We start from the raw sequence: 24,238 nt of genomic DNA, 5'->3' as shown, positions 1-24,238 counted from the left end.
CCTTAAAAGAATCTGGTTCCTAACAACTCTCTGTTCTTTATCTCCTCATATTCTTTCTCTCATGTATTCCTATAGCCAGCATACTGGTCTTGGTTATATGTGCCAGCCATTCTGCTCACTTTCCTCTGGCTGTTCATTCCCTCTACCTAAGATGGTCTTCTTAGATGTCCACAGATACCTGCAGGGTTGACTTCTTCACTTCCATAAAGTATTTACTCAAATATTGGCTTCCCTGACCACCTTTGTAGAATTGAATCCACTCAGCCTTTATTCGATACCTTTACCCTGATCTTTGTTGTTGTTATTGTTGCTCCATAAAATTTACTGCTTTCTGAGATACTCTAAAATGTGTTTATTATGTATATTGTTTATCTTCTATTGCTAGAATGTAAACTCCATGAGAAGTAAGGTTGTTTACCTGTTTTGTTCATTAATGTATCTCAAGTGTCTATAACTCGGCCATTGTAATTGATCAGTAAATGTTTGATTAATGTATGTATGAATATGTATGGTCACGCCTCTCTTCCTTCATTTACCTTTCTCTACTTGGAAACTCCCATCCACGTATATTCCTTCTTTCCTCCTATTGTGCACCTCTTCCCCCAAGTATTCTAATCTTTAAAAGCCTTATTTTAAAATGGTTATCTATTCTGATAAAATAATTTCTATTTGTCCTGATTCTGACATTAATATGTATAATTTTCACCACCCTTAATAACAAGAGAATCTATGTTAAGTATAGCTACAGTCAGTTCTTGTCTGCTTAGAGACTGAAAAAGTCAATGAAAGCTGCAAAAGTTTTAGGTTTCTTTTGGCAGCCTCTTAAACTTTGTTGCCTTAGAGAGGCATTCTCAAATTTCAAGGTGTCTAAAACTCACTCTGGGGAGCTTATTTTAAAATGCAAATCTTTTCTCTTCATTTCCCTGAGTTTTTGAATCTGTGTGTCCATAGTGGGGATCAGAGTTTACATTTTTTTAAAGATTTATTTATTTGGGAGAGCGAGAACGAGCGAGCTGCGGGGTGGGGGGAGAGGGGCAGAGGGAGAGGGAGAAAGAAAATCTCAAGCAGACTTCCTTCTGAGCATGGAGCCGAGATGAGGGGTTCCATCTCAGGACCCTGAGATCATGACCTGAGCCAAAATCAAGAGTTGGATGCTTAACCAGCTGAGCCACCCAGGTGCCCCAGAGTCTGCATATTCAATAAGCATCAGGGATTTCTGATGCAGGGTATCTATAAACACATTAAGAATCCTTGCTTTAGACCCTGAGTAAACTTAATGAACTTTATTGGTTCACAGATGGAAGAGCAAGAACAGGAAAAAATAAGGAGAAATTTTCTTGAATAGGTATCTAGAATATGGAAGAAAAGCAAGAGGGAGAACATACATGTGTTTGTGCGTCAGAAAGATAACTCATGGACCAGTGCCTTGAAGGGATCTTATATATTATTTATTTAATAATGAAACATCTTTAGAATTTTCAGTGCAGAGAGCTTATTAGATTATAGAAGAATCTCTATACTATTTGTTGCCATGATTGTTATAATGTTTTTAATTCTATTGAGCCAAAGTATATTTTGAAATGAAAAAATGTTGGACATTTTTTCATGTGTCTGTTGGCCATTTATATGTCTTCTTTGGGGAAATGTCTGTTCACGTCTTCTGCCCATTTCTTGACTGGATTTTTTGGTTTTTTGGGTGTGGAGTTTGATGAGTTCTTTATGGATTTTGTATACTAGCCATTCATCGATAAGACATTTGCAAATATATTCCCCCATTCCATAGGTAGGCTTTTACTTTTGTTGATTATTTCCTTTGCTGTACAAAAGCTTTTTATCCTGAAGAAGTCCCAAGTAAAATACCAATTTTTTTAAATTGAGGTTTTTACAATTTTAGTTCCAGGATAGTTAGTATACAGTGTTATGTTAGTTTCAGGTGTACAATATAATGATTCAACAATTCTGTACATTGCTCAGTGCTCATCATGATAAATGTACTCTTTAATCCCCATCACCTATTTCAAGTATTTTATTGTTTTTGATGCTGTTGTGAATGGGATGGTTTTCTTTTTCCATTGCTTCATTATGCATGTAAAGGAATGCAACTGATTTATATCCTGTCACTTTACAGAAATCATTGCTTCCAACAGTTTTTGATAGACTTTTAAGGATTTTATATATGTAAGATCATAACATCAAAAAAATCATAACTTTATTTCTTCCTTTCCCAATTGCATGCCTTTTGCAGAAATGGAAGTCTTGAGTGGATGGTTTCATTAGTTTTCTTTTTACTTTATGTGCAAAGGTAAAAAGTTGAAGTAGAATTAGGAGCCATCCTCAGAATAGGTCTTTAATAATTATGGCTAGAGCCTTAATTGTTTGAGGTGGCTAATCAAGTAAATTGTGGCTGAAGAAAATACTGGATCCCAGAACTGGACAGTGATCTAACTAACATCTACAGATTTGAAGAAATTATTAGGATAATAGCTATTAGGTTAATTTAACTGCTTTCAGAGTTTTGTGCCTCTCCAACCTTTCTCATCATTGCTATACTACAAGCCACAATGACCACATATATCAAATTATTAGCTCTAATCCAGCCTTCATATTTATGAATTGATTGTACTTAATGCTTCATTTGTGATTTAAAGCAGTAATGAATTTATAGTAAATTTTCAACTTGGGTGAATTTTTGGATAGTATCTTATGTGCTTTTTCTGAAGTGTGCTGCCAAACTAACTTTGCCAGTCTTTTTTTTTTTTTTTTTTTTTTCTTGGTCATTGTTCTGTTGTCTACATACTAAACCAAGAGAGGGATACTTAACGGCCATTCTTTTCTAGTCAGAGAACAGTTAAGATTGATCAGCTATAGTTTTGCTGCTGCTTAATAGATAATGGAGTGAGAGGAATAAGCAATTGGAACAGAGAATTTATAATTCTTTTGATAACAAAAGATGATCATGGAGATAAAAAAAAACCTAGAAAAAATTTTAAATCTCACTATCCAGAAATAATCGCTATTAATATTTTGATGTATTTTAATAAAATTTAAAATTAAAAACTGACATAGTTTTATAACTTTTATCACTTATTGTCGGTACAAACTTTTCCAGTTTCATTAAATATTCTTTCAGACTTTTTAAATAGATGCATAAAATGATCTCCTATGGATAAAACAGTTTATTGATTTTCTTATTTTGGACATTTGGGTTATTTCTAATTTTTTGCTTTTGTAAATAATCCTGTGGTGAGAATCCTTGGCAAACACATGTTTGTGCCTACCTTGGGTTATTTCCTTATGATATTTTTTTAAGACTAGTTATTTGTGAGTCATAGAGTATAAATACTTCTATGGCTGTTGTACATAATACTAAATTAAGCTCCAGGATTATTATAGGAACTATAATCCCATTATCAATGTGTGAGAATACCCATTTTATATCTTTTCCAAAATGTGATACTCTTATGGTGGTAATGACCTAAAAAAAAATTAGATGAAGCTTACGTTGTTTTTGATTACTAATGAGGGGTTAACATTTTTACTATGTTTATTTTGTGTGTATTTTGTAAGCTGCTTGTTGAGGGCTTTTTAAAATGCATTTTTCCTCAATAACATGTTCATCTATTTTTTTTTTATCGATTTGTATGTAGTGAAATGTATTAACCAGTTGACGGTTATGTGTGTTATTAGTTTTGCCCTTTAATCTTGGTCATGAAATACTTTATATCATTCAGCTTCTTAGTATTTACTAGATATATTACCTTTTCATTATGATTTCTTTCATCTCATCCCTTTTAAATACTTAGAATACCTTTGCTTCAACACAAGATCAAATAGTCATCTGTATTATTTGTACTATGCTATGGTCTAGTGCTTTTATAGTTTAACAAAAAAATATCCATTTGAGATTTTTTCCAGTGAGATATAGAAAACTGATTTTTTCCCCCTAAAACATTTAAGTAGTTGTCTTGGCACTATTTTGGTGATCTTTACTGTTCCCATTGTTTTGAAATGCTATCTTGGTTATAGGCTTTAATTTTTATATATGCTGTTATTGTATATATACTGGAATTCCAAATTTTGTTATTTCAGACTTCGTATTTTTGTATCTCCTTGTTGTAAAATATGTCACTCTTTTTTCATTTGTTGATTACTAGTGAGTTTGAACCATTAATTAATATTTTTATTGACCATTCCCGATTTTTTCTTTGTATTGCCTGTTCAGATCTTGTGCTTCTTTTTCTTTTTCTTTTTCTTTTTTTTTTTAAGATTTTATTTATTTATTTGACAGAGATAGAGACAGCCAGCGAGAGAGGGAACACAAGCAGGGGGAGTGGGAGAGGAAGAAGCAGGCTCTCAGCAGAGGAGCCTGATGTGGGGCTCGATCCCATAACGCCGGGATCACGCCCTGAGCCGAAGGCAGACGCTTAACCGCTGTGCCACCCAGGCGCCCTTTGTGCTTATTTTTCTGTTAGCAGTTTATAGTTCTTTCAATTTATAGCAAATCTTTATTCTGGGTGGCATTATATATGCATTATAACCAATTTTCTCTAGTCTGTGATTTGACTTTTCACTCGATGTTAAGGTTGAATATACAGATTTCCCCCACTATGGAAAAGTAGAACACACCTATAAAACTTTTTGTAAGCCAAGCTGGCGTAAAGTGAAGGGTATTCCCTGCTTTCCAAAACTTCATGTTACACCACTCTACTTTTACAGAAGACCTACATTAGTACCTGTTTTTGCTAACCTGAAGAAATCTGATTGTCTTTGATTTTTATGAGAAAAGCTATCACTGTACTAATGCAGGTCTTTTGAAATGGTGTAAAGAACTTTCAAGAAGCGGGGGATACATGTAGTTGAACTTGTCTATCTTTATTGTTTGTGTGTTTTTCTAATCTTAATTTAACAAGTACTTAATGAGCATTTACTGTGTTGCAAGCATTGTTTTAGGCACTGGAGATATATCATAGACAAAATATACAGAGATTCCTAGAGCTTACATTCAAGAAGCTCTTATGTACCCTAAGTTCATAAAAATATTAACCTGTATTTTTTTTTTCTAAAAGTGTTTAAGTTTTGCTTTTTCACTCTCAGATCATCCACCTGGAATTTATTTTTGTGTGGTGTGAAGTAGGAAATTTAGTTTCACTACTAAATCTGGGTAGCCAGTTTTCTTAGCATCATTTATTGACTAATACATCATTTCTCCCCTGTCTTACAGTGAGTGTCCCCTCTGTTGGATATCAAGTTTCTGCAATTGTGTGGGTCTGTTTCTGTGTCCCTTCTGTTTATTGGTATATTTTTGTATCTTTGCCATCTGTACCACCTCTTAATTACTATATCCTTATAATAAGCTTTGATATCATAGGTCTGCTCTATTCTTCCTCAAAATTGTTTGACCTATTCTTAGCCCTTGGCTTTTGTATATGAATTTTAGAATTAGCTGTATTCTCCAGTTATTTCTTCCATTGTGCCTAGCTTCCTTTTCAGGACTGCTACTTGCTGAGCCAGGATAAAATCTGGTACATTGGTGGGGTCTTCTTCTGGCTCTGACAGTTTAGATCTTTGAACTTCCCTTTGCAGCCACTTGCTCATGTGCTTTCTTGAAACTCTTTTCCTTTTTTTCTTTCTGTTTTCCTTTTCCTATGGCCATTTAAAAGAAAACTTTAAAAAATAAATATATATATATTTAAAAAATTAAAATAAAAAAGTATATATTTAAAAAGGATATATATAAAATATATATTTAAAAATTTAAATTTTTAAAAAAGATTTTTATTTATTTGAGAGCGAGAGAGAGCATGCAGCAAGCAGGGTGAGGGGCAGAGGGAGAAGCAGGCTCTCCGCTGAGCAGGAAGCCTGATGTGAGGCTTGACTCCGGGATTCTGGGATCGTGACCTGAGCTGAAGGCAGATGCTTAACCGACTGAGCCACCCAGGCACCCCTAAAAATATATTTTTTGGCTTAAAAAAAAAGTAATAGTATTTTGCCCGGGGTGGGGGTAAATAATAAAGACGTGTATAAAGCAAAAGGTGCAAATCCCACTGATAGCAGTTTGCTGAGAGCTTCCAGATATTTTTCTGGGTGTGTACAAGTGTGTGTTTATAAAAGCAAAAAAATGGTGATATGTATTCTGTAGTTCACTTTATTTCATTAATTATTTAAAAGGCAGTCTTCTGTAACTCTAACTCATTCTTTTTGATGGCTACATGGTATGTTTACACAGTAATTTAACCAGTTCTCCTTTGATGGACTTGTAGATATCTATTTGCTCTTTGATCTTGCAGCTGCTTTCAAATACTGCTGGTTCCACTGGCAAAGTGGAGGTTGTGCAGTTTATTTTCCACCTCCCTCATGCTCTTAGTCTTTTCAAAGGGTATGAGTGGAGTTCTGTCAAAGCACTCCTATTTACTTTTTCAAAAAATCATTTTAAAAAAAAATCTCGATAAGTGTACTCTTTAATCCCCGTCCCTTATTTCGCCCATCCCTCCACCCACTTCCCCTCTGGTAACCATCAGTTGTTCTCTGTAGTAAAGAGTCTGTTTCTTGGTTTGTCTCTCTCTTTTTATCTGCTCCTTTGTTTTGTTTCTTAAATTCCACATACAAGTGAGATCATGATATATTTGTCTTCTTCTGACTTATTTCACTCAGCATTATACTCTCTTGCTCTATCCATGTTGTTGCAAATGGCAAGATTTCATTTTTTTTATAGCTAACACTGCAGTGTGTGTGTGTGTGTGTGTGTGTGTGTGTGTGTGTGTGTATACACGTCTTCTTTATCCATTCATCTATCGATGGACACTTGAGCTGCTTCCATAATTGGGCTACTGTAAATAATGCTGCTATAAACACAGAGGTGCACGTATCCCTTTGAATTAGTGATTTTTTGCTAAATACCCAGTAGTGTGATTCCTGGATTGCAGAGTAGTTCTGTTTTTAATTTTTTGAGGAACCTCCATACAGTTTTCCACAATGACTGCACGAATTTGCCTTCCCACCAAAGAGCGCAAGAGGGTTCCTTTTTTGTCACATCCTCCCCAAGGCTTGTTGTTTTTGTGATTTTGATTTTAGCCATTTTTACCTGTGTGAGGTGGTATCTCATTGTAGTTTTGATTTGCATTTCCCTGATGAGTGATTTTGAACACCTTTTCATGTGTCTCTTGTCCATCTGGACGTCTTCTTTGGAGAAATGTTTGTTAATGTCTTCTGGCCATTTTAATTGGGTTACTTGTTTTTTTGGTGTTGAGTTGTATAAGTTCTTTATATATTTTAGATACTGACTCTTGATTGGATGTGTCATTTGCAAGTATCTTCTCCCATTGTGTAGGTTGCCTTTTAATTTTGTTGATTGTTTCCTTTGCTGTGCAGAAGCTTTTTATTTTGATGCAGATAATAGTTTATTTTTGCTCTTATTTCCCTTGCCTCAGGAGACATAGCCAGAAAAATATTGCTAGCCGATGTTAGAGTAATTACTACCTGTGCTGTTTTCTAGGATTTCTCTTGTTTCAGGTCTCACATTTAGGTCTTTAATCCATTTTGAGTTTAGTTTTGTGTATGGTGAAAGAAAGCGGTCCAGTTTCATTATTTTGCATGTGGCTGTCCAGCTTTCCCAACACCATTTGTTGGAGACACTTTTTCCCGTTGTGTATTCATTCCTCCTTTGTCAGAGATTAATTGGCCGTATAATTGCGGGTTTATTTCTGGATTTTCTATTCTGTTGATCTAATGTATCCTTTTTTATGCCAGTACCGTCCTGTTTTAACTACTACTGCTTTGTAACATAACTTGAAATCTGGGATTGTGGTAACTCCAGTTGTGTTTTTCTTTTTTAAGATGGCTTTGGCTGTTTGAGGTCATTGTGGTTCCAAACAAATTTTAGGATTGCTTGTTCTAGTTTTGTGAAAAATGCTGTTGGTATTTTGCTAGGGATTGCATTAAATGTATGGATTGCTTTGGGTAGTATAGACATTTTAACAATAATTTTTCTCTCAATCCATGAGCATGGAATGTCTTTCCATTTCTTTGTGTCATCTTCACTTACTTTCATCAGTGTTTTATAGTTTTTGGAGTGTAAGTCTTTCACCTTTTTAGTTAGATTTATTCCTAGGTATCTTATTATTTTTGGTGCATTGTAAATGGGATTGTTTTCTTAATCTCTCTTTCTGCTGCTTCATTATTAGGGTATAGAAATGCAACAGAGGCACTGGGTGGTTCAGTCACTTGAGCATCTGACTCTTGATTTTGGCTCAGGTCACGATCTCAGGGTTGTGAGATAGTCCCTTGGAGCTCACTTGGGATTCTTTCTCTCTCTCTCCCTCTGCCCCTTGCTCCCTTCTCTCTGTCTTAAAAAAAAAAAGTGATGCAACAGATTTCTGTACATTGATACTGTATCCTACAACTTTACTGAATTCAGTTATCAGTTCTGGTAGTTTTTTTGGTGGAGTCTTCAGGGTTTTGTTTTTGTTTTTAAAGATTTTATTTATTTATTTGACAGAGATAGTGACAGCCAGCGAGAGAGGGAACACAAGCAGGGGGAGTGGTAGAGGAAGAAGCAGGCTCATAGCGGAGGAGCCTGATGTGGGGCTCGATCCCATAACGGTGGGATCACGCCCTGAGCCGAAGGCAGACGCTTAACTGCTGTGCCACCCAGGCGCCCCAGCAAATAGTGAAAGTTTTACTTCTTCCTTACCAATTCCTTATTTCCCTTTTTTCCTCTAAAGATTTTACTTACTTATTTTGAGAGAGAGGGAGAAAGTGAGCAAGTGTGTGCACACATGCACATGATTGCGGGGGAGGGGCAGAGGCAGAGAGGGAGAGAGAGAATCTCAAGCAGACTCTACACTGAGTATAGAGCCAGACGTGGGCCCAATCTCACAACCCTGAGATTATGACGTGAGCCAAAATCAAGAGTCAGATGCTCAACTGAGCCACCCAGGTGCCCCAACCTTTTTTCTTTTTCTTTCTTTTTTTATTTTTAAGATTTTATTTATTTGAGAGAGAGCAAGCAAGAGAGAGAGCACACATGAACAGGATGAGGGGCAGAGGGAGAAGCAGACTCCCCGCTGAGTGGGGGGCCTGATGTGGGTTTTGATCCTGGGACTCCAGGATTATGACCTGAGCCGAAGGCAGACACTTAATGACTGAGCCAAGCAAGTGCCCCCTTTTTTTTCTTTTTGTTGTAGGATTGTTGTGGCTAGGACTTCCCATACTATGTTGAATGAAAGTGGTGAGAGTGGACGTCCTTGTCTTGTTCCTGACCTTTGGGGAAAAGCTCTCAGTTTTTACCTATTGAGTATGATGTTAGCTGTGGGTTTTTAGTATAAGGCCTTTATTATGTGGAGGTATGTTCTCTCTAGACCTACCTTGTTGAGGGTTTTTATCCATGAATGAATATTGTACTTTGTGAAATGCTTTTTCAGCATCTGTTGAAATGATCATATGGTTTTTATCCTTTTTCTTATTGATGTGATATATCACGTTGATTGATTTGCAAATATTGAACCACCCTTGCATCCTGGGAGTAAATCCTACTTGATTGTGGTGCATGATTTTTTTAAATACATTGTTGGATTTGGTTGGTTAATATTTTGTTAAGGACTTTTCCATCTATTATTCATCAGAAATAGTAGCCTGTAGTTCTCTTCTTTAGTGGTATCTCTATTTGGTTTTGGTATTTGGGATATTGGCCTCATAGAATGAATTTGGAAGTCTTCATTCCTCTTGCATTTTTGGGGAAAGTTTGAGAAGAATGAGTATTAACTCTTGCTTAAATGTTTGGTAGAATTCACCTGTGAGGTTGTCTGGTCCTGGACTTTGGTTTTTTGACCACTGATTCAATTTCATTGCTGGTGGTTGGTCTGTCCACATTTTCTGTTTCTTCCTGTGCTAGTTTTAGCATGTTATATATTTCCAGGAATTTATCCATTTTTTTCTAAGTCCAATTTTTTGGCGTACAGGGTTTCATAATATTCTGTTAAAATTGTTTGTACTTCTGTGATGTTAGTTGTTTCTCCTCTTCCATTAGTAATTTTGTTTATTTGGGTCCCCCACACTTTTTTTCCCCCCTCTAATGAGTCTTGACGGATTTATTGTTTTTTAGATATTGTCACAGAACCACCTCCTAGATTCATGGATCTGTTCTATTGTTTTTTTCAGTTTCTAGATCATTTATTTCTGGTCTAATTTTTATTGCCTTCCTTTTCCTGGGCTTGGGTTTTTTTCTTTTTCTAGCTCCTTTAGGTATAAGGTTAGGTTGCTTACTTGAGATTTTTCTTACTTCTTGAGGTAGGCCAGTATTGCTATAAACTTTTCTCTTAGAAGTACTTTTGCTGCATCCCAAAGATTTTTATTTTTTTAAAAGATGTAATTTCTGGGGCGCCTGGGTGGCTCAGTCATTAAGCGGCTGCCTTTGGCTCAGGGCGTGATCCCGGCGTTCTGGGATTGAGCCCCACATTGGGCTCTTCCGCTGGGAGCCTGCTTCTTCCTCTCCCACTCCCCCTGCCTGTGTTCCCTCTCTCGCTGGCTGTCTCTCTCTCTGTCAAATAAATAAATAAAATCTTAAAAAAAAAAGATATAATTTCTTTCTTTCTTTAGAGAGCGAGCATGTGAGTGGGGGGAAAGGGTGGAGGGAGAGAGAGAGGAAGAGAGAGAATCTCAGACTCTGTGGTGAGCATGAGACCAACGCAAGGCTTGATCCCAAGTGAAATCAAGAGTCATACGCTCAACCAACTGAGCCACCCAGGCACCCCCATCCCAAAGATTTTGGACCATTGTGTTTTCATTTTCTTTGGTTTCCATGTAATTTTTGATTTCTTTGATTTCTTGGTTGGCCCATTCAGTGTTTAATAGCATGTTATTTAACGTCCATGTATTTGTATTCCTTCCAGATTTTTTCTTGTGGTTGATTTCTAGTTTCATAGCGTTGTCGTCAGAAAAGATGCACGGTATGACTTTGAATTTTTTGAATTTGTTGAGAGTTTTTTTGTGGCCTCATATGTGATCTATTCTGGAAAATGTCCAGTGTGCACTTGAATGTGTATTCTGCTCTTTTAGGATGGAATGTTTTGAATATGTCTTAAGTCCACCTGGTCCATTGTGTCATTCAAAGCCACTGTTTCCTTGTTGATTTTCTGTTTGAATGATCTGTCCATTGATGCAAGTAGGGTGTTAAAGCCCTCTACTGTCACCATTATTGTATTACTATTGATTAGTTCCTTTATATTTATTAACTATTTTATGTATTTGGGTGCTCCCATGTTAGGTGCATATATATTTACAGTTGTTATCTCTTCTTGTCTCCTTCATTATTACATAGTGCCCTTGTTTGTCTCTTGTGGTCTTTTGTTTTAAGTCTATTTTGTCCAATATAAATATTGCTACCCAGGTTTTTTTTGGCATCCATTTGCATGATAAATGTTTTTCTGTCCCCTCACTTTCGATCTGCAGGTGTCTCTAGGTCTGAAATGAGTCTCATAACAAATATACATGGATCTTATTTGTGTATCCACTCTGTCACCCTCTGTCTTTTAATTGGATCATTTAGTCCATTTACATTCAGAGCAATTATTAATAGATATGTAGTTATGTCATTTTGTTTTATGGTTGTTTCTATAGATTTTCTGATTCTTTCTTCTCTTCCTGTCTTTCATGGTTAATTGGCTTTTTTTCATGATATGTTTGGATCCCTTTCTCTTTAGTTTTTGTATATTTATTACTGGGTTTTGATTTTTGGTTACCATTATATTTGTATATAACATCTTCTGCATATAGCAGTCTATATTAAAGTTGATGGTTGCTTAAGTTTAAACCCATTCTTTGCTCCTCTTCCTCCTGTCTTGTAGGTATATAGTGTCATATTTCACATTCCTTTTATTTTATGAATCTCTTCAATGAGTTTTACAGAAATATTTATTTTTACTGCTTTTGTGTTTTTTATTTTTTGTACTCTCACTTATGGTCTTTCTTTTTCACTCAAAGAATCCTCTTTAAAATTTCTTGTAGGGCTGGTTTAGTGCTTATGAATTCCTTTAACATTTGTTTTCCTGGGAAACTCTTTATCTCTCTTTCTATTCTGGATGATAACCTTACTGGATAGAGCATTCTTGGCTGCATATTTTTCCCTTGTACTGCTTTGAATGTATCATGCCACTCCCTTCTGGCCTGCAAAGTTGCTGCTGAAAAATTCACTTGTAGCCTTATTGGATTTTCCTTGTATGTAACTGCTACCTTTTGTCTTTAAATGTTTTTTCTTTATCCCTACTTTTTGCCATTTTAATTGCTATGTGTCTTGCTGTGGACCTCCTTGGGTTGAATTTTTTTAGAGGATCTCCCTTCCTCCTGAATCTGGATATCTGTTACCTTCCCCACATTAGGGAAGTTTTCAGTTATTTCTTCAAATAAATTTTCTGCCTCTCTCTCTCCTTCTGAGATCCCTGTAATGTTGATGTTACTACCTTTGATGGAGTTGCTGAGTTCTTTAATACTGTTCTCAATTTGTATACTTTTCTTTCCTTTGCTCAGCTTGGTTACTTTGTATTACTCTGTCTTCCAGGTATTAATTCATTCCTTGGCTTCATCAAGACTGCTATTTACTACATCAAGTGTATTTTTAATTTCACTTATTGTGTTCTTGACCTCTGGTTCTTTTTTTTATCTCCGTGTTAAGGGTCTCACTGATGTCCTCCACTCTTTTCTCCAGTCCAGTGAGTTTCTTTTTGATCATTACTTTAAATTTTCTTTCAGGCATCTTATTTATAACCATTTTGCTTTGGTCTCTTGCTGTGGTTTGGTTTGTTCTTTCATTTGGGAGATGTTTCTCTGTCTTCTCATTCTGTTTGACTTTCTGTGTCTGTTCTCTGTGTTAGAGAAGTCAGCTACTTACTTTACTCTTAACAATAATAGCCTTTGAAGAAGAGGTATTATAGAACCCTGTAGTGCAGTGTCCCTGTCCCCCAGGGTGTGTTGCGGGTGCTCTGCTGTTGAGTTCTGGCATCTTTTTCCTTCAGTCCGGTTGTTTGCTGATGCTCTCTTTACCTACTGTGAGTAGCAAGGCGTGCAGTGGCCTCCTTGTGAAATAATACCTGCCACTGCTGGAACTGCAGTCCTGCAAAAGAAGCAGGTCAGGAGATGTACTGGCAGGAGGGTCTTCTGGGAGGAGGGACCCCACAGCAGCAGGACTCAGGGGAGCATGACTGGGAAGGGCTGATCTGCCAAAGCACATATGGCGGGGCTTGGTTTGGTGTAAGCAAGTTAAGTAGCATGTGTCCACACAGTGCTGGTTTCCGCAGGTGGCTGTTATTTATGCTGGGGAGCAGGGGAGGAAAATGTCACCTGCCAGCTCCTTTATTCCTGGAGGCGTCTCCCCATGATTGCTGTCTCTCCGGGCTGTGCTCTGAGATGAGCAAATCTCTCCCCTTCTTGTCTGCTCATGGCATTTTTCAAATGGCTAGTTCTACACTGCATCTGCATAGGCTGTTTTTCATGCTCTCTCTTTAAGATGAGGGACTCTGTTTCCTAACATCTTCTGGGCTCTCCCAGTGCTGAATATGCTGGTTTTTAAAATTCTAGGTTTTAAGTCCTGCTGGTTTTAAGAACTCATGAAATTTCAAAGGCAAATATGGAGATTCATCCTCCCTGCTAGCAGGCTCCCCTGTATGAAAGTCTGTTTGCCGCTGTTCTCTGTGCCATGGGCTCCTTCTCAGTGGCGGCTGACTGCGGTCCCTTTTGCTCCCAGACTCTATCTTTGCCCTTCATACCTCCTTTGATGTGGACTCTTCCCTGCCTTTCATTGTGGAGTGACTGCCAGCCCTTGGGCTGTTTCCCGTTATTTCCGTGGATGTGGATGTTTTCTAGTTGTATCTGTGGGAGGAGCTGAGTTTAGGGCCCTCCTCCTCTGCCATCTTCTCAGCCAACCTCTTCTATGAACTTTTTAGGGCCCCGGCACATCCCTTTCTTTGGTGGAAAGAGTTAACAATTAACCTTGATGTAAATTCCTCAGTTTGGCACTATTTGTATTTTACTAAAAAGCAATACTTCACGGTTTTGTTTTGTGTTTTTACACGTGGCATCCTGGAGGAGAGTGTTTGCGGTGTAGTGGTAGCGGTAACAGCCAAATTGGAGAGTTGAGGAATGAGTGAGTTTGAGAAAATGGAGATGGAGCGCTGAAGCAGCACTTTACTACACGCTAGAGGAGGGAGAGAGGAATTCTTGGTGTTTTGCTTTTTTGGGGGGTTAGGCCTTTTGAAAGAAGTTAAAATTGGATCTCTGTCTTATATAATTTGTCCTTTTCTTAATCTTCCTAGCCTCCACCAGGCACTGTGAAAATGCCTAATGTACCCAGTACACAACCAGCAATAATGAAACCAACGGAGGAACATCCAGCTTATACACAGATTGCAAAGGTTAGTTCATGTTATGTGTGTAAATTTGTATTGGAAATTACAATATCAGTAACATCTTCAGGGTAGAATTCTTTATATGTTGCCTTACTTAATTTTTTTTTTTTTTGCCTTATTTAATTTTTAACTTACTTTTGAGTCTGGGTTAGCTAGTTTGTCAACCCTATAACACAGTGCTTTTTCAGCTTGTAATATTGACTTTATCCTATTATTAGCAGTTATTGAATTCATATATCCTCTTTATGAACAACTTGTTTAGGGAAATTTTTGTTGCCTTTTGTTGGCTTCACTTGTACCAATAATAAGAAACTATTGGAAAAGAGTTGTAATGGCTAAGCAAAGGACAATGGTAGGAAGTAGCAGGTGGTAAAAATATGAGAATAAAGGAGATGAATAGGATGCCTTGTGTTACATAAAGGCAGATGGAGTTTACAAACCAGAATTTCTTAATCATATCCTTCTTTCATCTCATTGTCTTCTAAAATAGAAGATACTGTATATTCTTGCATTGGAAACCTTAGGTACCATTCAAACCAATTCTTAAGAGGCAATTCAGTTATCATTTTCTCCCTTTGTCTGTTTTGCCTCAGTTGTTCCCTTTGTTCATCATTCTCATTTAGGCATAGAGGTCACCTTAATTTTATTTTCCCAATTAGGACTCTGACTTACTGAGAGAATTTTGCCCTGTTCTAAATATGCCCAATATTTTCACTGACGGTTTTCATAACCAAAAAACCAAAATCAGGGACGCCTGGGTGGCTCAGTTGTTTAAGCGTCTGTCTTCAGCTGGGTCCTGGGATTGAGCCCCATATCGGGCTCCTTGCTCCGTGGGGAGCCTGCTTCTCCCTCTGCCTGCCGCTCCCCTGTTTGTGCTCTCTCTTTCTGACAAATGAATAAATAAAATCTTTAAAAACAAAACAAAACAAAAAACCCCAAACCAAAGTCAGTCAAGTATCTCCATAATATCTTCCGAAACTGTAACTTTCAGTGAATTCCTGTATTTTTTTAAAAGATTTTATTTATTTATTTGAGAGAGCGAGAGAGCCAGGGGTAGCGACAGAGATAGAGCACGACCAGGGAGGAGAGGGAGAAGCAGACTCCCCACTGAGCGGGGAGCCCCATGACTGACTAAACCACCAAGGTGCCCCTGAATTCCTATATTTTGGAAGAGTATTTGAATTAAGATTCTGACATTGTATGACTCTTGATCTTGGGGTTGTGAGTTCAAGCCCCACATTCAGTGAAGAGATGACTAAAAAATAAATAAACTTAAAAAAAAGTTTCTGGCATTGTAGAGGAAGAGAGGGAGTAGATAGCATAGTCGTGTTACAGGATTTTCTAATTCTGACAACCTGTTCATTCATTGATGTTTTGTTTGTTTGTTTAAGGAACATGCTTTGGCACAAGCTGAGCTTCTTAAGCGCCAAGAAGAACTAGAAAGAAAAGCAGCAGAATTAGATCGACGAGAACGAGAAATGCAAAATCTCAGTCAACATGGTAGTATCCAAAGAAGTTTGAAATAAAAATAATTTCTAAACACTTTAAATTATGCCTGTACTAGCTCTTAAGTCATTTGGTTTATGGATAAAGCCATGCCATTTTTTCCTGTTCTAGCAAGATCAGAAAGCAGATTTCCTGCTTGTTACTCTGTAGCTCTCTGATCTTGGCTGATTTGCATAGTCTTTTGATAGATTATAACAGTGTTAGCCTTATCACACAGAAAGTGAATGTGAATATGATAATTTTGGGGTTTGGCCAGGAGCCTTTGATTCTGCACTTGGGCCCTCTTTGAGTCTATTGAAGCTTTAAGAGTACATGGGATTGTGCCCTAAATTTAACTTTTTTATTCAGCCCAGTTTCTTTTTTTTTTTTTTTTTTTTCTGTTTATTTATTCAGCCCAGTTTCTAATTATCTGCCCCTGTCTTCAGCAGTATAACATACCTGTCAAATCATATTAAAAAAAAATGTGTGGCACGACTCTGGGAAGCCTCGGGTTTCTCAATAATACCAAAGAAATAAGTACTGAATTGATCACTTGCCATGAAATCTATTAGACTGTGACTACCAAAGGCCACTTCAAGGTCGTATCTTAGAGAAAGGTAGCAGTGTCTGGCTACAGGATTAAAGAGCTAGACAGGTCATTGTTACTATGTCTAGGATAGTGACAGGGCTAGGTCAGCAACAATATACTGAACTATTTCTTCCTTATCTTAGATTGTGTAAGCCTAAGTCAGAAGACGACAAATACAATATGATTTCACTCATATGTGGAGTTTAAGAAACAAAACCAACGATCATAGGGGGAGAAAAGAAGCAAATTGAGAAACACACTCAGCTGTAGAGAACAAACTGATGGTTACCAGAGGGGAGGTGGGTGGGGTTGGGGGTCAAGGAGTGCACTTGCTGTGATGAGCACCAGGTATTGTATGGAAGGGTTAAACCACTATAATGTACCCTGAAACTAGTATTACACTATATGTTAACTAGCAAATTTAAATAAAAACTAAAAGTAAAATTTATATATTCAAAGACTATTAAAAAAAAGTGTGTAAGCCTAGGGCCTTGTGAGGACACATTCATCCTTGGCCATTTTGTTGGCTTGCGACATTAGAAAGAACATCTATAAAAGGAGAAACTAAAGGTTTATTTGAGATCAGTGTTTTTGAAATACCTGTAGTAAAATCTGTCCTATGTCCTTAGTATTGACTAATATAAGTTATTTCTATGGGAGATACTTTAGTAAAGATAGTAATGAAGAGTGAGAAATTAAGTGTTAGACTTTGTAGTACATTACACTTATCCTCTATTAACTCATTTAATTATCAGTATAATTCTCTGAAGGGTGGTATAGTTGTTATTCTCTTGTTATTTCTACTCTTAAATTTATGAAGAAACATAAGATTTTATAGATGTCTTCAGATTTTATCAAGTCTTTAAGAGTTTAAGGTACACAGTGCCCCCTAGCCAATAAATGGCTAGGCACTTCTGTTTTCAGGTCCTAGTTCTTATGTTGCTATTCTCTGCTCCTCTCAAGTAGTATGAAACTTATATGAGAAATGAATATGAAATTTGGAAAGAATTATAAATAGCACAGACATGTTGGGAAGAATCAGACATAGGTCTTTCTTGTTTTCCACTGTAAAATTTTCTTCATCTATACAAAGTATATAAAATCAAATTTTCAAAAATTGTTGCATATAATTTCTAAAATGAGAAATGGCCTTTAGGTGTTGTGTTTACCTTCTGTTTTTAATGTTTTGACTTCTTGCTTTAATTTTAGTGTTTCTATTGCTCCCACCTCTTCCCAAGCCCTATTTTCAGTTTCATTTCTTTATAAAGACATGTTTTTCCCTCCTCATAGTTTGAATTTATTTTTCCTCTCAGTTTTTGATGGTGTTAAAATTCCTTGGCTCCCGTCTCCTGACTGTTTCATATTTTCTCCTAGTTTGATGGTTTTCTTACATGGATATTTTGAATATCATTTTTTCAGACTTTGGGATATCCAAATTTGATTCTTTGGTATTAGTGAATCGTGTGTTTCTTCATGGAGTTAACAGTAGGAAACTCAAAATTCAGAAGCTGGTCTTCCCTCTCCACATGGGCTAGGAATTATATTCAAATACTTAAGATGCTGAAGAGGAAATTGTAGATATTTAAAAACTGCATGACCTTCACATGACAGCCAGACTCTTGGGACTTTGAGAAATAAGTCTGTTTTTAGGGTAGAGTCACAGGGTATGTCTTTTTGTTCTTTTTTGTTTCTTGTATCAACTGTATATAAATGGTTCCTGCTAAACATTATTTGACACTGGAAAAATATTTTACCATCTACTGTTTTCTAAAGTGATACCCTGGGGGAAAAATTTCAGATTTTTTTTTTTAAAGTAATCTCTACACCCAGTGCAGGATTTGAACCCACAAGCCTAGATCAAGCGTCGCATACTCTATCGACTGAGCCAGCCATGTGCCCCTACTTTGGGAAAATTTTTAAAAATGCAAAGCTTGGCTTTCAAAGCTGTATAAATATAGAAATGTAGAGATACAGGATTTGATCTATAAAACATCTATGAAAGAACAAATAATGTTCTTTATTATGAAACCAAAAGTAAGAATAGCACATATTGGTCCTAATATACTTTTTTTTTTTTTTTTAATTTGCAGGCAGAAAAAATAATTGGCCGCCTCTCCCTGGCAATTTTCCTGTGGGACCTTGTTTTTATCAGGATTTTTCTGTAGACATTCCTGTAGAATTCCAGAAGACAGTAAAGATTATGTACTACTTGTGGATGTGTGAGTATAAAATAAATTGTATGTTCAACAGAGTTTATGTTTTATTGTCAAAACCACCCTTTTTGGAATTCAGATATTAAGGATAGTATCACGAAAAGGTTTTTTTGTATGGCTCTTAATTTTCAGAGTGAAACATATTTAGGTATTGCAAAATTAGACTGTATGCGACAATCTAAACTGAGGAAAGCATATATGAGAACTGGCATTCTTTTGAGGAAAGAACTTCTCTGTCACTTATATGTATGTTTTGAGGAAAAAGGAGTAGTTGTAAAATACTATCTAGGTAATACTTGTTTTGAAAAAATTATACTATTTTTATACAAATGAAGGCTGTTTAAAAAATTCTTCAAAGCAGTATGACTTTTTAAAAGGGCCATAAAATATTATTATAATTTGTCTTAGAGCTTTGAGCACAATTTACTTTTCTAGTGGTTGATAAGTACTTTTATTATTGGAAGTACCTAGTTAATATAGGATATTTTACTAAATGGAACATTAGGACATATATTTACGCTGTGGTGCTTGCATTGTTTTGAGTATAATTACAATTCATGTAATAACTAAAATAAAATGTAAAGCTGTTAACAGTTCTGTGTACACAGAATTCCCACTTTTTTTGTTTCACTTTTATTACAAACAGTAGTCTCAGCCCCTTTTAATGTTACTATGTTAGTAGGAGAGATGTAGCTGAGTTCTGTTTTGTTTTATAAATATATAACTTTCTGAGGTATTTAGAGTACAGTTTTTCTTAATCCTGTTGAGTTGACAGATCTCGTATTTAAAGAGCTCTCAATATTTAAAGAAGCATTACCTGGAATAAAGTAAGATCTAGTACCAGCTCAATGATGTTTCTAAATTTCATAGAATGGAGATTGTTTTAATAAGTTATTTTCAAGAAGTGTCAACCTGTTAATGATTTCAGAGGAGACGAGTGCTTCCACACTGTAGCAATAATTATAATGAAAGAGAACAGTCATTGAGAATTTATTTGTGCCAGGCACAGTACTCATCACTTTGTATACATGATGTTATTAACTCCTAACTACACTGTGAAGCAGGTACTCTCTTACTTACCTAAGGTAGGGAAACCAAAGCTTAGAGAATTGGAGTAACTTGTTCAGGACCGCACAACAATTAGGATTGGAGTTGGATAGCTTGACTCCAGAGCCCAGTCTAGATTTCCATGTTTTACAACCTACGGAGTACCAAAATGAAGAAATAATTTATGTTTTAAACCCAAATAAGTGAAGATATACTTTCAAAAGTACCTTACTTGAAATAAAAAATTTACTCTATAAAGGAACTGAAGCAATTAGAACTATCACTGAAATGATTCTTAACCTCTTTGAGTATATTCTTGAATTTAAAAAAAAAAAAAAAAAGGAAAACAAGCCACTTAAAGATCAGTTAGTCAAGAAGATAATTATACTGTTTAAAATCCGTTTATGTTAGGTGTTTGTGTTGTAATGCAGAGTTTATCAAGAAGAATATTGTAGTGATAGTTGCATATTTAGGTCCACTAATAACAGATTTGAGTGCTTAATAAAGCAAATGGAAATTTTCTGTGAAGTTGAGTCATTCAGTTTACAAATCATGTGGAGAAAATGCCCTAAAAATTTTAGTGTTATATGTATACCTGGAATCCACCAAGTGGATTGGAATGGGATTGAAATTAGCAACATAGAATCATGTGTTTCACGTTACCTTGCCTTTCTGTATATTTTTTGATCTGTGTGTAAGTGGACTAATTGTTTAATAAGTAGGCCTGGACATCTTACTTCTTGGGGGTACAAATAAATTACTTATTGATCATGGTTTTTGGTTACTGTGAAAACGTTTAGAAAGAAATTTTAATAGATTACACAAAATTAAATTGACATTTTTATCAATAGTTGGAAGAATTTTTAATGAACCTTAAATACACATAACCATATTTTCTTTCTTTCCTTAGGCGAATTAGGAGATAAACCTTTAAAAATTCTCTTAAGGTTGAAATTTGAATTATAATGTTGTGAATATATAAAACTTTTTTGGGCAGTTGGATGCTATTTAATATTAAAAAACGATAACTTCCTATTTCACGGTCTTTTGAAATCTGTTTTTAAGCCATTGACAAAAACTGCTTTTATTTTGAGACTAAAGATCGTGTGTAAATTTATTAGGAAGCTAACTTCGTGAGAGTTAGAAATCCTAATGGTAATAAAGTTAATAAGGAAGAGTCTTCTTTGTGTAATAGAATGGAGTGGAGTTTTATTTTTTTTTTTTTTTATTTTTTTTTTTTTATTTTTTTATTTTTTTTTTTTTTTAAGATTTTATTTATTTATTTGACAGAGGTAGAGACAGCCAGCGAGAGAGGGAACACAAGCAGGGGGAGTGGGAGAGGAAGAAGCAGGCTCATAGCAGAGGAGCCTGATGTGGGGCTCGATCCCATAACGCCGGGATCACGCCCTGAGCCAAAGGCAGACGCTTAATGACTGCGCCACCCAGGCACCCCCTGGAGTGGAGTTTTAAACGTGGAAGAGCTCCTGTATTTCTGTAGCTGAAAAATTGAAATGCAGAGGTTGATTAGCTCAATAGAATATCTCTATAACCCAGGTGTTTTCACTCTTCCTCTGGTGCCCTGTCTCTTAGAGTTTGTATATTTTGCTAGTCAATAAAGCAAATTTAGAGGCACCCTATAATGTATGTCTTTATCTTCTTTTGTTAATTTAACTAGTTTTATTTAATAAGTTGGAAAAATTTTAAAGTTTTTAATATAAGTTGAGATTTTTGTATTTGGATTTACTAGGTTTTTCATTTATTTTTAATTCAAGTAGTAGTTTCTTGGTGTATTTTTCTTATATTAATTTACATTGAACATTATTTTAACTTTTGAAAAAAAATATTTCTTTTAATTAAGCCTGTGAATAAATTTTTAAGAAATCCTTTTAAAAAGTTATTAATTATAATGGGTAAATGTAGTTCTTTAGGATCAAAGTATAGTTAGATAGTACTCAGATTTTTTGTTTTAGGTCTTTCTGGATATGTAATTATTAACAACATATGAAGAATTTTCCATTAACTGTGTTAATTAAAAGCAAGTTCTGCCACAGCAGCTGAAATGCATTATTTCCTTTCTTTAAAAGTAAGTTTAGTCCTCTACCAAAACACCGTATTTATCCCAGCACTTTAAAAAATGATAACCCTATGAAGATGAATAAGCCTGAGAGATTGACTATATAGTTCTTGAAATTGCTACTGTATTAGTATTTTTAGGTCAGTGCTTCTAATGAATTGCTTAAAAATGTTACAAAGAGATTGCACAGGGCACTTTCCCAGTTTTTTCCTCCTTGTATAGTCTACTCTGGGAGGAGTTTGCAGCCTACTCTGTAAAAATGTAATTCAGAGCGTTGGATCTTTTTCCTCCCAAGTCCTGGTTCTTTCCCTGGCAGGGCCTTGGATCAGAGGCACATCATATGTTTCTTTCTCAAGGAAGAATCCCTTAAGGCAGTGCTTCTCTGGTAATTGCCCATTAGGAGAGGGCCAAAAGAATTGTTGCCAGACAGTGCATATATTAAGGACTCTTTTTCCTGTATATACTGTTTTCAAATCAAATGTGTAAGAAACAGCAATGTGTTTTGAAAGATTCTGACTGGAAACAAGGGGTAGAAGACATTTGCTCTAAGGAAGAATTTTTTCATTTACAATTTTTGTTGAATGAATTCATAAATTGAATGTAAACATTTCTATTTTGTTTTTTGATTCCACAGTCCACGCTGTAACCCTCTTTCTAAATATCTTCGGATGCTTGGCTTGGTTTTGTGTTGATCCTACAAGAGGGGTTGATTTTGGATTGAGTATCCTGTGGTTCTTGCTTTTTACTCCTTGTTCATTTGTCTGTTGGTACAGACCACTTTACGGAGCTTTCAGGTAAAATGTGTGTACTTTGAAATATACTCTTTAAAACCTGTGAAGTAAATAATTGGTAATTAACCTTAAGGGGAAAATTGACACATTTTCACTAAAATTTTTTTTATTGTGTAACATATTCTGACAAATTCATATGTAACATGCCTTTGTAGTAACTAGGTTTTGTAAGTCACAAAATCCCGTTCTTTTCTCCCGCTTGCGAAGGTCAAACATGAAAATGAATGGAGAAATGACAGTAGTCTTATACCTTAATACTTGTAGAATAAATATTCTATTTCATATGATACGCTTGACATTAAGGAAAATTTTGTTCTTTATTCCCCTTCAAAAAAAAAAATCAGAAATGGTGATTATAGTCCAATTCTTAAATGAACCTAGGTAAGGTCGGTATACCTATGATATTTAAAGTGAGTCACTTTGACCTAGCAAGGTAATTAATTTCTATGTAAATTCACTTTTAGCTTATCAAAAGTTCTCACATTTAAGAACCATTAAGATTATAAGATTATAATATTTTGTATGATATATTTTAATCAGTGGTTAGGATTAATATTTCCTAAATGCATGTTCTGTGAGGTATTAATAAATGTTGCCGAAAAAGGGACTTACTAGCTTAGGTTTGGAAAAAGCCGAATAATAAATTTCTTCACTTCAGGATTTCTTAGATTCTTTTAAGAACCTACTGTGATTTGACTATGAAACCATTATTTTTCTGTGGAACACCTTGTTGGACTATTGCTTTAAGAAATAAATGTAGGGAAGTGCCGATTTAGATAACAGTTCTCTATGAGTCCATATATTCAGTCATTTATCAACTTATTTTTGAGTAAACTCGTTTGTGAGTAATGAACCTTTTTTTAGCTCTCATGAGTGAGGGGCAGCGTTACTAGGAAATAGGTTATGTATTGTGCAGATGTTATACTGGAGAAAATACAGGGCCACATTCAGGTTTTTTTCCCCATTTCAACATAGAATTTCTTTGATTAACCACAGTGTGTATTCCTTCGTTGTGGAATTAGAAACCCAGATATGTAAACAGATGGAAAAAAAAACACAACAACAGAAGGAAAAGGGAAAAGATGAGGGAATTTGGGGAGAAAAGGAGTCATTCAACAGAAAACTAAATCGGTTAGAATTGGAATGAAGGGAAGAAAATGGATGGAAGGAGGAAAAGAAGGAAAGAATCTTTGGATATATTAGAATATGGAGGTTAGTTATCAAGGAATGGGGAGAGCTGCCCCCTCTGGATATGGGTTGGAGAGGAATAAAAGGACCTATTTACTCTTTCCATGATCTAGGAAGAGAGTTACTGCTGCTTTTTTCCTTGTTATCAAGGCCTGGCTCACAAGGTTTTAAAATTTTTTAACATCTGGCTTTGGGTTTTGTCTGCGTAGTTCCATCATGTTACTAATACATTTGTAATGATGCTGGTGGGTTAAGAATGGGATTGTTTTTGAGCCTTTAAAAGCGACATGAGGTGGCGCCTGGGTGGCTCAGTCGTTTAAGCATCTGCCTTCAGCTCAGGTCATGATCTTGGGATCCTTGGGATCTAGCCCCACATTGGGCTCCCTGCTCAGCGGGGAGTCTGCTTCTCGCTCGCATCTATCCCTCCCCCTCCACCACCTGTGGGTGCGTGCGTGCGC

The 24,238-nt window shown here is 35.9% G+C and overlaps 1 protein-coding gene across 1 annotated transcript in view; it reads left to right on the top strand.

The window, feature by feature from the left end:
* SCAMP1 (secretory carrier membrane protein 1) overlaps positions 1 to 24,238 on the top strand; it is a 116,816-nt gene that overhangs the window by 33,772 nt on the left and 58,806 nt on the right. The window contains exons 3-6 of the mRNA XM_045796414.2: positions 14,301 to 14,399; positions 15,785 to 15,893; positions 18,558 to 18,686; positions 22,436 to 22,595. Coding sequence (XP_045652370.1) covers positions 14,301 to 14,399; positions 15,785 to 15,893; positions 18,558 to 18,686; positions 22,436 to 22,595 — 497 coding nt within the window. The remainder of the gene's footprint in view (positions 1 to 14,300; positions 14,400 to 15,784; positions 15,894 to 18,557; positions 18,687 to 22,435; positions 22,596 to 24,238) is intronic.

This window comes from Ursus americanus, chromosome 5, assembly GCF_024610735.1.
Source record: "Ursus americanus isolate L20-20 chromosome 5, mUrsAme1.1.p, whole genome shotgun sequence".
Lineage (NCBI taxonomy): Eukaryota > Metazoa > Chordata > Mammalia > Carnivora > Ursidae > Ursus > Ursus americanus.
Note: the sequence above shows the minus strand (reverse complement) of the source record. Positions and strands in the feature narration are given on the sequence as shown.